The sequence below is a fragment of the Phaethon aethereus genome (genome assembly GCF_964289735.1).
Source record: "Phaethon aethereus genome assembly, chromosome: 17".
In the NCBI taxonomy this organism is placed as follows: domain Eukaryota; kingdom Metazoa; phylum Chordata; class Aves; order Phaethontiformes; family Phaethontidae; genus Phaethon; species Phaethon aethereus.
The window spans coordinates 7,223,584-7,236,728 of NC_138593.1; the positions used below are offsets into that span (position 1 = coordinate 7,223,584).

At 41.7% G+C, this 13,145-nt stretch overlaps 1 protein-coding gene across 1 annotated transcript in view; it reads right to left on the minus strand.

The window, feature by feature from the left end:
• GALNT9 (polypeptide N-acetylgalactosaminyltransferase 9) overlaps positions 1-13,145 on the minus strand; it is a gene marked incomplete at its 5' end in the record, with an annotated part of 158,416 nt that overhangs the window by 69,415 nt on the left and 75,856 nt on the right. Inside the window, one exon of the mRNA XM_082007487.1 lies at positions 7,539-7,656. Coding sequence (XP_081863613.1) covers positions 7,539-7,656 — 118 coding nt within the window. The remainder of the gene's footprint in view (positions 1-7,538; positions 7,657-13,145) is intronic.

Here is a 13,145-nt window from a genome sequence, read left to right on the forward strand (position 1 = left end):
TTAACATCATAAATAATGGTGACTCAAATTTTCCAACAAGGGTAACACCTAAGCAAGAGCTGATAGTTTATATATTTTGATGCCTGCAACCCCATCTCCAGATGCTGCACTCAAGACTAGAGGGTCCTATAAATCTGACAGCTCACCTCTAAGGCTGAAGTACATTTTCTCAAATGAGACGGTTTGCCTGGAGTATGGTGCCTGGGGAAACCCGTCCAGCAACACAACCACACATAGGAGCCCTGGTCAGAGCCAAGAGCAGCAGTTTGGGCTGTGGGTCTCTCAACCCTGGCTGTCCTCCAGGACTTAGGCTGTTAATCTGGGTCAGGGATCGCCACACAGGACACCATCCCAAACCAAGGCTTTCCTCCAACTGCAGAAGCTCAGGCTGAAAGGACTCCTACCAACCTAAGAGCCCTCTATGCTTCCTAGTGGGTCAGATTAAATCTCTCATCCTGAGATAAACAAGAACCACCTGGGGAGCTAATGAAAAGTTCAATTGGAAAACAGGCATCTCCCTGCTCTGGGAACAGCTGGTATCCTGAAACACTTCTGCATTTCATTTTTCGAGTGGAAAGATGTTTTCCACAGTACTTTAAGAGTTCTGAAAGAGATTCAAAATGTTTCTGAAAAACTCAAAGAAACCTTTTTCCAGGTGTACTGAGCACCCCGCTAAGGACTGACAGTTAGGCACATCTGGGTACACAACAGCCCAAGCCAGACTTCCAGTAATCAGCATCAAAACTGAGAGTTCTACAGAACATTTGGAGTTTTGGATGAGTTGTTATTTTGCAATAGAAAATACGTTGCACCAGAAAGTTTCTGACCAGCTGCAGCTCATCTCTAGGCTTTTGGTTCAGTCTCATCATTAGGCAAGCAAAACCTACTTCAATCTCAACACAATCAGCACACTCAAGTTTTCTGCATTTTGCCTCTCCCTCTCTTTCAGTTCACACTTGCCACTGCAGGGGAACCTGTGTTTGATTTATATTAAGCTTGCAAGAAAGTACCTGAGAAGAAAGCAGCAAAGACTAAGGAAGCATTTTCTTTCCTCGGTTCTATTGCTGTTGATCTCTTTCTGAAATTTCTAGCCTTGTGCTTTTATAATGTCCTAGTACATGAAAGAGTTTGTAACATAAAATGTTACACTCAATGGAGCATGATCTGATATTGAAGCCAAATGGCCAGATGCTCTTTTCTGAGCTATTTCCAATGCTCCCACTTTAGAGAATGTTTTTAACGGTATTCACAGGCTCTAGTCCTGTAGTATGCTGGCAATTTCATGCTAGAGCACCATTGCGCTATGTTCTGATGAAAACATTGTTTTCCATTCAAGGTTACAGTTATCTTCAGTTTAATAAAAAGAGAAAAAAAAAAAAAAGAGAAAAAAAGCACACTCTTGTTCAAAGAAAATGCAGACGTGTAGGGAGTTGAATTCTCTACCGGAGACAAGATCGTACATCCCATTTAGAGTACAATGAAGACTATATAAATGATCCAGTAGGAGAAAAACCCAAGTACTCTAACTTAGTCGGAACAGGCCAAGGGTCATCTTTTAGCTGTTTGGCTTTGCTTTACACTGTTTTCACATTCCTCTATTTCTTGTGTGGGAAGACCCTTTACATGAAAAATCCTCCGGTTTGAGACATGGTTGATATCAGACATTTGAAACCTGGTATCAGGCTCTGGCTGTCACACTGCAATTCAGCCTGTCCTCTTCATCTGCTTTTTCATGGTTTTCTTGTTTGCTGACAGCAGTGCATCTCTTTGCTTCACTGCACGGAGGCACGAGCACCAGTTACTGGGAGGATGCAGCCACAGAGCAGGACCAGAGTAACCAGGGCTGCTAACAGCTTTCTCCAAGCTGTTAACGCAATTATCGCCCCGCATAGCTCCTTGGGACTGGCAGTGGCACACTTCAGCACAGAGGGCAGTGGGGACTCGTGGGGCCTTCGGACACTCCAGGGTTCAGCAGCCTGGGATTTAATGCCTGCATGAGCATCCCCACTTACAACTAGGTCTGTCTCTTTTTCCAGACAGAACGCATTATGGCTTTATACAAATGTCAAGCCTAATCTCATCCTGTTTGAATCAATGAAACTCCGTTGGAATTAAGAGATGCTGAACATTCAGAGAGGCAGAGGACCTGGCTCATCATATATGCGCATCACCACAGAATAGACTATTCCAATCCCTATCTTGAAGGGGCAAAGGAGTTGCGAATCAATGTAATCCAGGCACCATGAATTCAATCCTTTCATGATTTCTTAATGCTTGACTTTACAAGCTTAACACTCTTTACATTAGGAAATGCCTATAAAAATGCTAAATTAAACTGGAGATGGAAAAGAGGACACCTTTACTTACACAGCTTATCCGGAGGGTGAGACCTCGGAAATTTATCAGAGAGATCTTTGCAACCTATGCAACAGAGTAACTTCCAAAAACAGTAGATTACATCACTTATTAGGATTTTCCTTAGGCAGTGCAGAGTTCAGTGTGGAACTGATCAGAAACATTTTAATAGCTTTTAACTTTGTGCTGCAAATGCTGATTTATCGCACTCCAGTGTGAACAGGCATATCTAAGGACAGAGTGCACTACATTTTCAGATGCCAGCAACTGTAAATTTTTGTTAACATCATTTAAGTGATTAAATGGCTTCAAACTGAAAGGCTTTCTTTTAAAACTTTTCATTTGAGGCTGAATTAATTTATACTAAAAATTACAGCTTGGGAAAGGTCAAAATAAAACTGAAGTATTTTTAGATTTACAGAAATAAGACATTTTTATTAACCTGTGTTTTTGTACAATTTTCACTTGTATTTTACACACAGCATGTAGGAAAAAACCCTGAAATTTTGAGAAACTCTCCAGAATGGGGTATCTACTTACCTCTTAGCTCTAAAACGAAGGGCCCGGCCTCATGAATGACACAGGGTAAAAAGCATTGTCCAGAATTCAGAATTAAAGTTTGCTATAAATAAACCTTGTGACATTTTTATTACAGCATACCAGCCTAGAATCTGCATTTAAAACACTGACTGCTCAAAGGAATCTAAAGCTCATTAGCTAAAGGTAATAAAATCAGGTCAAGAATTCACTGCTCAACAATCTACCATTAGCATTTCTGTTCAGAGAAAATGTAGTTCATCTGTTTTTAAAGAAAGTAAAGCCGGACCATATAGCATAAGTTTGGAAAGTATAATGAAAGCTTCTGTATGAAAGTCCGTTAGGTAACGAGCTTTATTTCTTCATAGAGACATTTCAGTGAATCTGCATCCTGATTTTTTTATAGTACACACAGTATTTCTGCAAAGCCCCGAGGTGGAACTGCATTTCTAGATATGGAACCCATGTCTGGTTTCAGGTAGGAAGCTTGGCCACCATTAGCAATGTAATCACAACAGCAGAGAACACAAATGATCTGAGCTTTTATCCTGTTTTCAGACAATTCTTTTCAATCCTGATGAACTGTGTATTCCCAGGGCGATGCTGTTGCCCCTTGCCAAAACTGGCTAAAGTTACCTGTGACACATCTGTACAAGCCGAGGTCACAACTAACCTTAAATGTCCAGCTAAGCTCTGCCAGAGAACTAAGCCATCATTTGAATTCACCATAGACTGAATTTGTCACACTGGTACCTAGGGACATCTCTAATTGATTTCTCTGGCCAGGACCTCTTGAATAGTAGGTTTCTTTAAGATCTCTCAAATTGGGTAAGTCATTGTGGGGGGGTGCGAAATCTTTGAGCACCTCTAAGAGTTTCATCAACTGATGCACATTCCCTCCTTTGAGGTATATCACAGTGCTACTGAGAATAAAGTAGTATGGCCAGTTGATGCTGGCCATAAAAGAGAAAAAGTTTTGCTTTCAGCTGTCCGTGTAGCAACATATTTTTTATTTAATTTGTTTGGATTCTTAATGGTGGAAGCAGAATTTAATTTGTACTAAAGCATCCTTTAAAATAAATGCTTGATCTCTTCCCACCCACCATTACAGTTGATGGGTACAAAATAAAAAGAACAGCAATTCATTCACCTTATCAGTGGAACGCCAGAGGAAGAGAGAATCCTTAGTGCAATGATTAATGCCTTGCTATAAAAAGATGCATCATAAACTGCTTGCATTAGGTCAAATCATAAACTAGGCTTTTAATGTTTATATGATCCCTTTCTAAATAATTAAGTGTGTCTGTAGCTCCCACTAGGATGGAAACCTACATGATGCTGCAAACCATGCAGTTTGCTACAGGGTCATAATTTGGGACCCTCACTTAAGGGGATCCCTGTCTTTCTCTACATTCAAGCATTGCTTGAATTTCTCTTACTATTGGGACATGTCTCTGTACGATGGATCAGAGAGACCAATTGATGTCCAGGTGCAGCAAAGATGAACGTGATCTACCCCAAGTTTAGGGTGTCTTCTTCAGGCACAGACACACCCATAGCTTTGCTGCAGGAGAAAGTACCATTATTTTTCTTTATCTCTGCCTCCAGGTTGGGAAAAGGACAGCTGAACCACAGTTGAAATGAAAATAGGGCGCTCTACCGCTCTCTGGATCCATGCGGATACAAGGAGGCAGAGCGGTGGTATGGTGCTTGCCTGAATGCAGCTAACAAGCCAAGCTGCCCGGGCTTGTGAAGGGCACCGCATCCACACAGGGGTCAGCCACGATTTGACTTTGTAAATTCCTGGCCAAAATCAGCTTTTAGGTGCTCACACACAACTCCCACCAGCTTCAGTAGCTGGTTGGTGAACACTAAGAAAATAGCACTGTTTGTCCATAGAAGAATTCAGTCCTGTATTTATCCATCTTGCAGTGAAACTGTCATCTTTGAAAAATATAGTACAAGATGATATTATATAAGTGTCCATCTATTTCCGTACTATCACAAGCCTGCAATCATGTCCATCTCCCTCTTATTTCCCAGAACAGCTGGTGATTTTTCTCAACCAAACCAGAATCTCCCTAGCTTGGCAAACAGGCATTGGCTTCACCGCAAAGCTACCCCATTAAGGAGAATGTTGCAGCTCTAACCAATCTGCAGTTTACACACACACAAAAAAAGTGTTAAAAAAAGAGATGCAGAGCCCTAAATATTTTCAACAGATGTGGTACACCCATCAGTTTGTGCACTGCTTACTCAATACAGAGAATCATTTAGGTTAATTATTTAAATATTTCCATCTATGGAATTTAGAAAAGGGAAAAGCCAATAGTGGAATACCCAAGATGATGATCTTTTAATAAACAATAGATTTAAGGGGGATTAGTTTGGTTATCAAACAGTATCCTACCAAATCAGCTCATTAGTTTCACTGACTTTCCCTATTTCACTTTATTAAAACAATTTAAAGGAGGGTTCATTAGATGCACTGTAATCTAATTCAGAGACTCCAAGCTTAATCCCTTTTCTTTTAGCAGTAACATGATAATAGTTTGCAAAAAAGTTTAAAGGATTTTTGTTACAGCTATCTTAAATAGGGACTGTTTTCAGCCAAACGCGTGCCACCACTTCCCCACCATTTTATTATTTATTATACCATTTCTTGCTCTTCACTCACTCATTCATTCATTTATTCCAGCCCTTTTCTGTCTTTCATTGCTACATACAGACAGAGTCACACATGGGCAACAGCAACCGTCTGTGCAGATGTAGGGGTTATGCCAAATATCCCCATGTGGGTCAGTGCACCAGGCCTTAGGAAAGGAATGATTTTTTGCAACTTACTTTGAGATTCCGGAGTTAAAAAAAACACCTTTGTAAATTCACAGTGATTTTATAAATATCCTAGAGGGAAGGGAGAAGGTTCCTGTGCATTTTCATGCTGCTAGTTTCTGACAGCTCTGAAAGACACACAGGAAGGGATCACGCATAGGACTTGCAAATTTGGAGGCAGACACTGTATATTACTTATCACACTAAATCAAGGCTGAAAAGATAGAGTAACAGATCCATACTATGGACATACAGCTTATTTCAGAATGAAGTTACTCATACTCATGTACTTTCATAAAGCCTTTTTCAAACAGTAGGGTTAATTATTCTTTATAGGTCAAAAACCCCCAAGCCAAAAAAACCCACCAAACCCTAAGAATGAGAGCTGGTTTCAAGATCGTAGGTTTCTGCAGACTTTAACAGGTTCCCTACCCCTGAAAACCTGTCCTTGCTCACTTCAAATCCTTGTCTCTTCAACAAGTGCCATTTCATAATCCTATTAAAACCTTTGCCTCTGTTTACCAGGAGCCCTAATTGTACTCAGCAAGTTCTTCTCGTCTAAGGAAGAGCGACAGCTTTCAGATTTCTTAGGAGGCTTATTCATCAGCTACGCCAGAGTTTTGCCAGAGCGTTCAATCTATTCTGGGAGCAGCCATGTGGAAAAAGTTTCAAACAGCTCAAAGCCCTGCACAATGATAAAGGGAAAGCTCACACAATCCTGGTAATAGCCTGACCCTCTTAAGGAAAATTGGATGATTTGTGGTAGCAGTTTTTCTGTCCCCTATGTGAATTCTGAACCCGAGAGTATAAGCAGTGTATTCACACAGTCCCATTACAAACCCTATCCCTCTTGCGATGCTGGAATAATAACTACACACCCACATGTGAAAATAAACTCTTGCTGCAATGACCTTCTTCCTCAGCCCACTGGTGCGAAGGAGTTTGTAGCCATTTTAGAAAAAAAGAGTCAGATAAAGAATGGACTAATTTGATGTTCAGTGTTTCACCATGAGCAGAATATATGCTTTAATGAGCACATTACATGCACCAGGGACGTGTTACTGTGAAGCAGGGAATAAAGAGTAAGGGGAAAATAATTAAACAGTCAGCTTTATAATGAGGAAACTGTGTTCATGCAACATTAAGTGGCCTAATTTTCAAGTGCTAAGCAAAGACATGTTCCTTGGACTTCAGAAGGACTTGCTGGCAAGCTCCACCTTGAAAACAAGGGCAAAGGATCACAAGTATCAAACCTCCTATAGGTCCAGACTGATGCTGTCCCGAAGTCATCTGAACGCAGTTTTCACTGACCTATCCGACAGGATCGAATACCTATACCCTGTAGTTCTTACTCTATCAGGAGGACCCTTAAAGTTTTGAAATACCACTGCATTCCTCATGTGTGGGATGTAGAACATTACAACTAACTTCCACCAGCCTGGCCTTAGCTTTCTGTTGGTAACACACCTGCTAGGCCACAAGCATACAACGTCATCTAGGCGCAATGAGCACATGAAGACATACTGTAGCTGTTTGCACAAGCAGAGCTGCTGGAAAAGGGGAAAACCTGTCTCACTCGGTTCAGACACTGACAGAATGAACTAATAAACCATATTTCTGACTGTTATCAGTTCTCTCAAGGCCAGTAAGGCCAGGAACATTCATCTACTGGGACTGTCAGTTCCAGATAGTGTTGCAATATCAATTACTTCAGCATAATAGCCTATCAGTCAGACAGCAATTCTGTTGGGCCACAGGCTCCCTGTTTTTCTTTGCAAACGGACATGGCTCAAAGTTTCTTCTTTGTTACTCACCCTCATGCCTAATTCAATGTTTTCGCCTCCATAGACCTCCATACCAGGGTCAAGCAAGCCAATCTCGCCAAAATACTCTCGGTCCACTACAAAAGAGCATCCAATCATGGCTGGTGTCCTGCGCAGAAAGATTAAAGCAAAGTCATTTATTAGCTACTGCGGAACCCACCTCATAACAAATTTACACAGGCAACACAGTTCTTACTCTTCAAGTTTACGTTTTAAATTTATCTATTAGCATGCAGTCACATTTCACTTCATCCCTCAATGGACAGAGGACCTTGTGGGACCAGAGCCACCCAGATAACTAGCACACTGCCAGACACACTTGGACCAGCTGTCTGTGAGACGGACACAAGATGTAAAGTCAAGTAAAGTACTCCATGCATGTAAGTGAAGCATTAGGCTGTTTTTCCTTTGTTTTATCAGATGCAACCTCTGTGCTAGAGCTGAAGTTCACCACCATACAGAGTAGCACAGGACCTAGACAACACTTTATTTGAAGATTAGTACACAAAAAAGCCCCATAAGCTTTGTCCACTTACCCACATATTAAAAGTAAGTGCATGTTGGGTGCCATGGATCAATCATGGTGTGAAGTTTGGCAAGGGACTTTCTGGAGTCAACTCTAGCAGATAAATTTCAGCCTTTGTGAAGCTGTTCCATAATAAACATTTCTTTGTTTGCTGAGGTTTCTATGTTGTCTTCAGAAAGGAAAAATTTTCCTATGAAGAGATTCTGCCCTCGGATCTGCCACTGATCAACTGGATGATTTCAGATAAATCATCTCCTTTCTCTAAGCATCAATTTCTTTACATGTAAAACTATGGTTCTGCTCTCCTTTACAAAGCAATCTGAAACCTGTCACTGAGCAGCACTACATGACAACAAATTTTGAGATCATTTACCAGATGAACACAAGCATTATTTCAATGCAATACAAGCTAGCAATGTTTGCTGTTTTCATTTGTCCATGCTTTCTCTGCATCTCTCTACTAGTCACAACACCTGCCTCTTTAAAATTCAAGGTAGGAGCTAGGTTTTGCTACTGAAGCCCAAGCTTATATCTATACACACCGTTGAAAATGCCCTATAGAAACAAGGAGGATGGAACAGGTCTAAAACCTATTTTAAGAAGTCTCCTTTGTAATGGACTAGTGCTGTACTGTCACTATGAAGTCTCTTTTATCCCAGATACCTGCATGTTTCTTCAATTTGTACAGAAAGCTATTCACAAGGTAGTTACCCATGACACCTGATAAACGTATTCATGAGGCGGTTTCATACACATGTGAAAAACTGTCCTGGCTGGGAAAATGAACACATTTTTTACCCATGTATTGGTGGATCCCACCGCTAGCAGCAGGTGGCTGCTTGAACAGTGTTATCATATCAGATCCTTTTTCTCATCAGCAGTTCATGGTTTCTACAGCAGGAGGTTAAAAAGGATTCAAACAAACAGCCAAGACATGGTTAGATAAAACAATTCTTTGCTCCTGGGCCTAATGCATATCCTGACATTGCAGAAGACAGTCCAACCTATGGCAGGAACTACTTGGTACCCTTGAAAAGGTTCATTTGCTGAAGCACTGCTATTACTTATCTGTAATGGACTCTGCTGTAGCACTCACATTACTGGTACTGCTTCATCATCTCTCCCTTGCACTTTTTCTCAGTTTGAAAGCCATTGCAGCCTCTCAGATCATTACAAGCCTATACTGCAGTCAGTGCACACTATCCCTCTCATGTTTTCTCTGCATAATTGAAAAAGGCAGCTGTTGATAGAAACACATTTGATCGGCACTGTTTCTGACAAAGAAGTTGAAATAGCTTGATTAACTCTCACGTTCCACCATTACAGAGTGAGATGCATTCCCTGGATCATGAGCTGGGGGACAAGATTCAATGGCATTTACAAAGGCAAACATCTGGCTTTCACAGATGACTGGACTGAAGTGGGGCTCTCAGCCAGATCCCTGCAACCATTCAGTCAAAAAGACTGACGGAAACTGAGGCCACAAACCCTACAAAGAAACTGCAGCAGGGTTACCACCAGCACCCTCGGTGCCTGGACCTCTCCCACACCCCACAGTCCCCCTTTTGTGTCTGCAAGAAATTCCAGCGTTTTTCTGGTGCTATTATTTTTGAAGACTTTCTGTTGAATCAGTCTCTAGCTGGAAGTGGTCTTAGAGATCTATGAAGACCATGCATGGTCCTGGGTACTCCTGGCTGGACACATCCATCTTCTGTTGATGAATATACTTATATACCAGGATCTTTGCAAGATGGATGGCATTCATAAATTCAAGTTATTTAGTAAAATGCATTTTCCTGCTTATAGTTCCTAAAGCCATGCCCGAAGACAGACTTGCCTAAAAAGGCTGAGAGCGCTCCTGTACACAGGACCAGACATACCCTATATACACCCCACTGTCACATCCTGTATCACTTAAAACCATATTTTAGGCTATCAAGGAATACAGTTGATCTAGAAATTGAAATAAAAGGACATGACCAATGAAAGGGAATTCAGTAGCTCTGAAATGAAATAAGCCTTTGAGGGAATGTTAAGTTATTTCTTAAGCATTAACCATGATAAAAAAGGGAAGGAGGTGGAGAGAAGAAACACAAGCCACTTTCTTCATTTTCCTTTTTATGTATTTAAAGCTAAACACAGGCTTCACTGGATGAAGGCTAGAGCATCACTGCTCTGCAAAACTGAGCTGCTAGTTTGGGCTTAGACTCATCCTCTTTCCATCCTGCCCCTCACCCCAAATCCTCTGGAGGCAGCTCCTTACAGCAGTAGGATGCTCCCATGAGGCCATTTCTCCTTCCTTCCTAATGAGGAACGGTACCTCTAGGCTTTGTAGACTGCTCTCAGGTGCTGGAATCTCCCTCTCTGGGGGATGGATTTTTACAGCTGTTGGCTCTGTCCATTAAAACACTGACTTGTTAATTGAATGGGGGTAGGAAATACATTTTAGATGCAACTACATAATCATCACTCATAGATGAATGCCTTTGAGGACTGCCTTTGCAACACTCTCTGTCATCTATGTTTTATTTCTTCTCATTAGATATAGTCAAATCAGACTCCACAAGCCTTCATGGCTTATTCAGAAAAAAAAAGTTTTCAGGAACGAGCAACAATAGCAGTGCAATGGCAGAAGGAAGCACATCCAGCTTTTCAGAGAAGCCAGTCAAAAATTACCACTGTCAGTGCTGTTCTCTACCTGAATTTGGCTGCCTGCAGCCACTGCTCTTCTGCACAACAGCACGGCTGCAACCCCAGAAGCTGAACTGAGGGCTCTGCCCTGGCCGCATCCTGATGCGATGGAAGAACTTGCCTATGGTGCACAATGTTGAATTTTCTGTGTACTGCATGTTCAACACTTCCATCAGTTTCAACCAGAGTTTTGGGCATTCAGTCCTCATCAAGTCCAGGCCCTTAATTTCCCTGTGCTTTGACTGACCCAACTGTAAACTAAATGTAATGTGATTGCACAGCCCAGTGAGCTGGTAACAGTGCTGTGAGCCGGAGGACCCTGACTCTATTCCCAGATCCGTCATTCATCTGGTCTTCATTGAGTCACCTCCCTCTGCCTCTGTTTTTCCATCTGTGAAGCACACATAATAATACTGGGTAAAAGTCTGAGAACTGCTTCAGCAGCTTGAAAGCCTAAGATTCACTTCTAAAAGTGCTTTAAGTGTATAGGTGAAAAATTTAATACTGGACTATGGTGTTACATTGACATATTGCAAATACTTAAAAAAACTTGGCCCCCAAAAAGCATGAGATCCTCACTTGGCTGTCATCACTGGGTTTTTCCAGTACCTGAAAAACTCCAGCATATCTACCACTTTTAGTACGGTGCAGCAAAGATTTCCCTTGAAAGTCAGAAATGGATATATGAGCAAAAGCAACTGTGTTAGCACGTCTTATAACACTGCTCACTAGCTAAAGGGCAGCGAATGGGAAGTGCGTGCCCTTAGCACTTCACAGCTTCGGGGTAAAATATATTAACCTAAACCACACCTGCTTTATATAGAAGGACTTTTCTCCTTAAGGCATGGAGTTTCTAGTAAAACGGCGGCATTTTTACAAGGAAAGTATCACAAAATAGCAATTAGAGGTGTACTATTTTTTACCAACACCTCAAAGGTGTTGGGAAACTTAATTGATCTGTGGAGTATTTTTTGACAGAACTGAGGATGTTATGAGCATTAATTGTAATCAACAGCAGCACTCGAAGGATAATGTGGGAAACACAGCAAAATGGCTTTTGCAGCTAAAAACTTAAAATGCAGCACATAATAATATTGATTCTTTACTGGAGAAAGATACAGCATAGTCCATTTGTAGAAATTACCTGATAGCATGGCTGTAGCAAGGGAGATGTGAGAGAGACATTACTCTGGGTAATACTCTGGGAAAAGGGAGGAAGCAGAGATCAGCGCTCCGTGGTGATAAACACTCCCTCCCCGGCGCCTGCCGCTGCTGCAGGTACAGTGCAGGTGGCTACGAGGGAAGAGAGGCACAGTATGGAAGAGGGCAGTGCCTACTATGGGATGGGTACCAAAAACAGAGGACATGTTGGCCAGGAATGAAAGCCATTTGCTGTAGGTCTCAGTCACAACCACTTCGTTTCGTCGAGAACTCCAGGAGCATGGCTCTGTTGGCAAAACTCCAGCCAGGTACATCCCTCTCCTTCCCTTCACAGACAATTGAAGGATGCTGCCCTGGGGCTTCGTCAAGAACAAGTGAAAGAGAAAGGAAGGAGCACTAGACTGACATACTGCACGTGATACGATGTCTTCCTCTCCCTTATGCATCTTTCTCCCTCTGCCTTAAGGTAAGTATACATGCAATCAGGTAACAGTTGAAACAGTTTTCAGAGCATACAAGTAGTCCAATTTCCAGGACAACTGACCTACACTCACACACACATACATAAATACAGACACAAATGTAACTATAAATAAATATATAAACATAAATGTATACATATAGGGATAAGGAGAGGGAGAAAGAGATTCAGGTGACACATCACATATCATATCTTTGAGTTTTCCACCTTTCCTGGCAGAATGTTTCTTTGATTCAGGTTCCTAAGCAGCACCTCACCCCTGGCCTGACAGATAAGTGGGGAAACCTGCATGGTACCTGCATAAGCATTTACTTTTTCTTACAACTCATGTCTTCTGCAAGAAAGAGTTACACTAGGCCATGAGAACAGAACTCAAGGACAGATTTGCTGCTCAGGGGCTACAGGAAAATAACTGACAAGCTTAATGATGGGAAAGTTTGTTAACCCCTTTGAGAGCTACAACATGTGAAAAAAAGCAATCCAGAATGCTTGGCTAGGAAAAGCAGGGCAATAGGGATGTAGAGTAACTCTCTGATGCCCCACCAAAGTATATTTTTTGGAACAGGCAGGATACCTGTCAGAACCTGGACAAATAAAAAAGCAACTGCTCTGTTATAGGCTCCCGTGAACCAGCAGCTGAAAAGATGGCTATAATCAATCAATAAATAGTCACCAGTTTTATTATCACATGACAGCATGGTTTATCCTGAAACACTTTACAGATGAGCCCCTTCCTAAG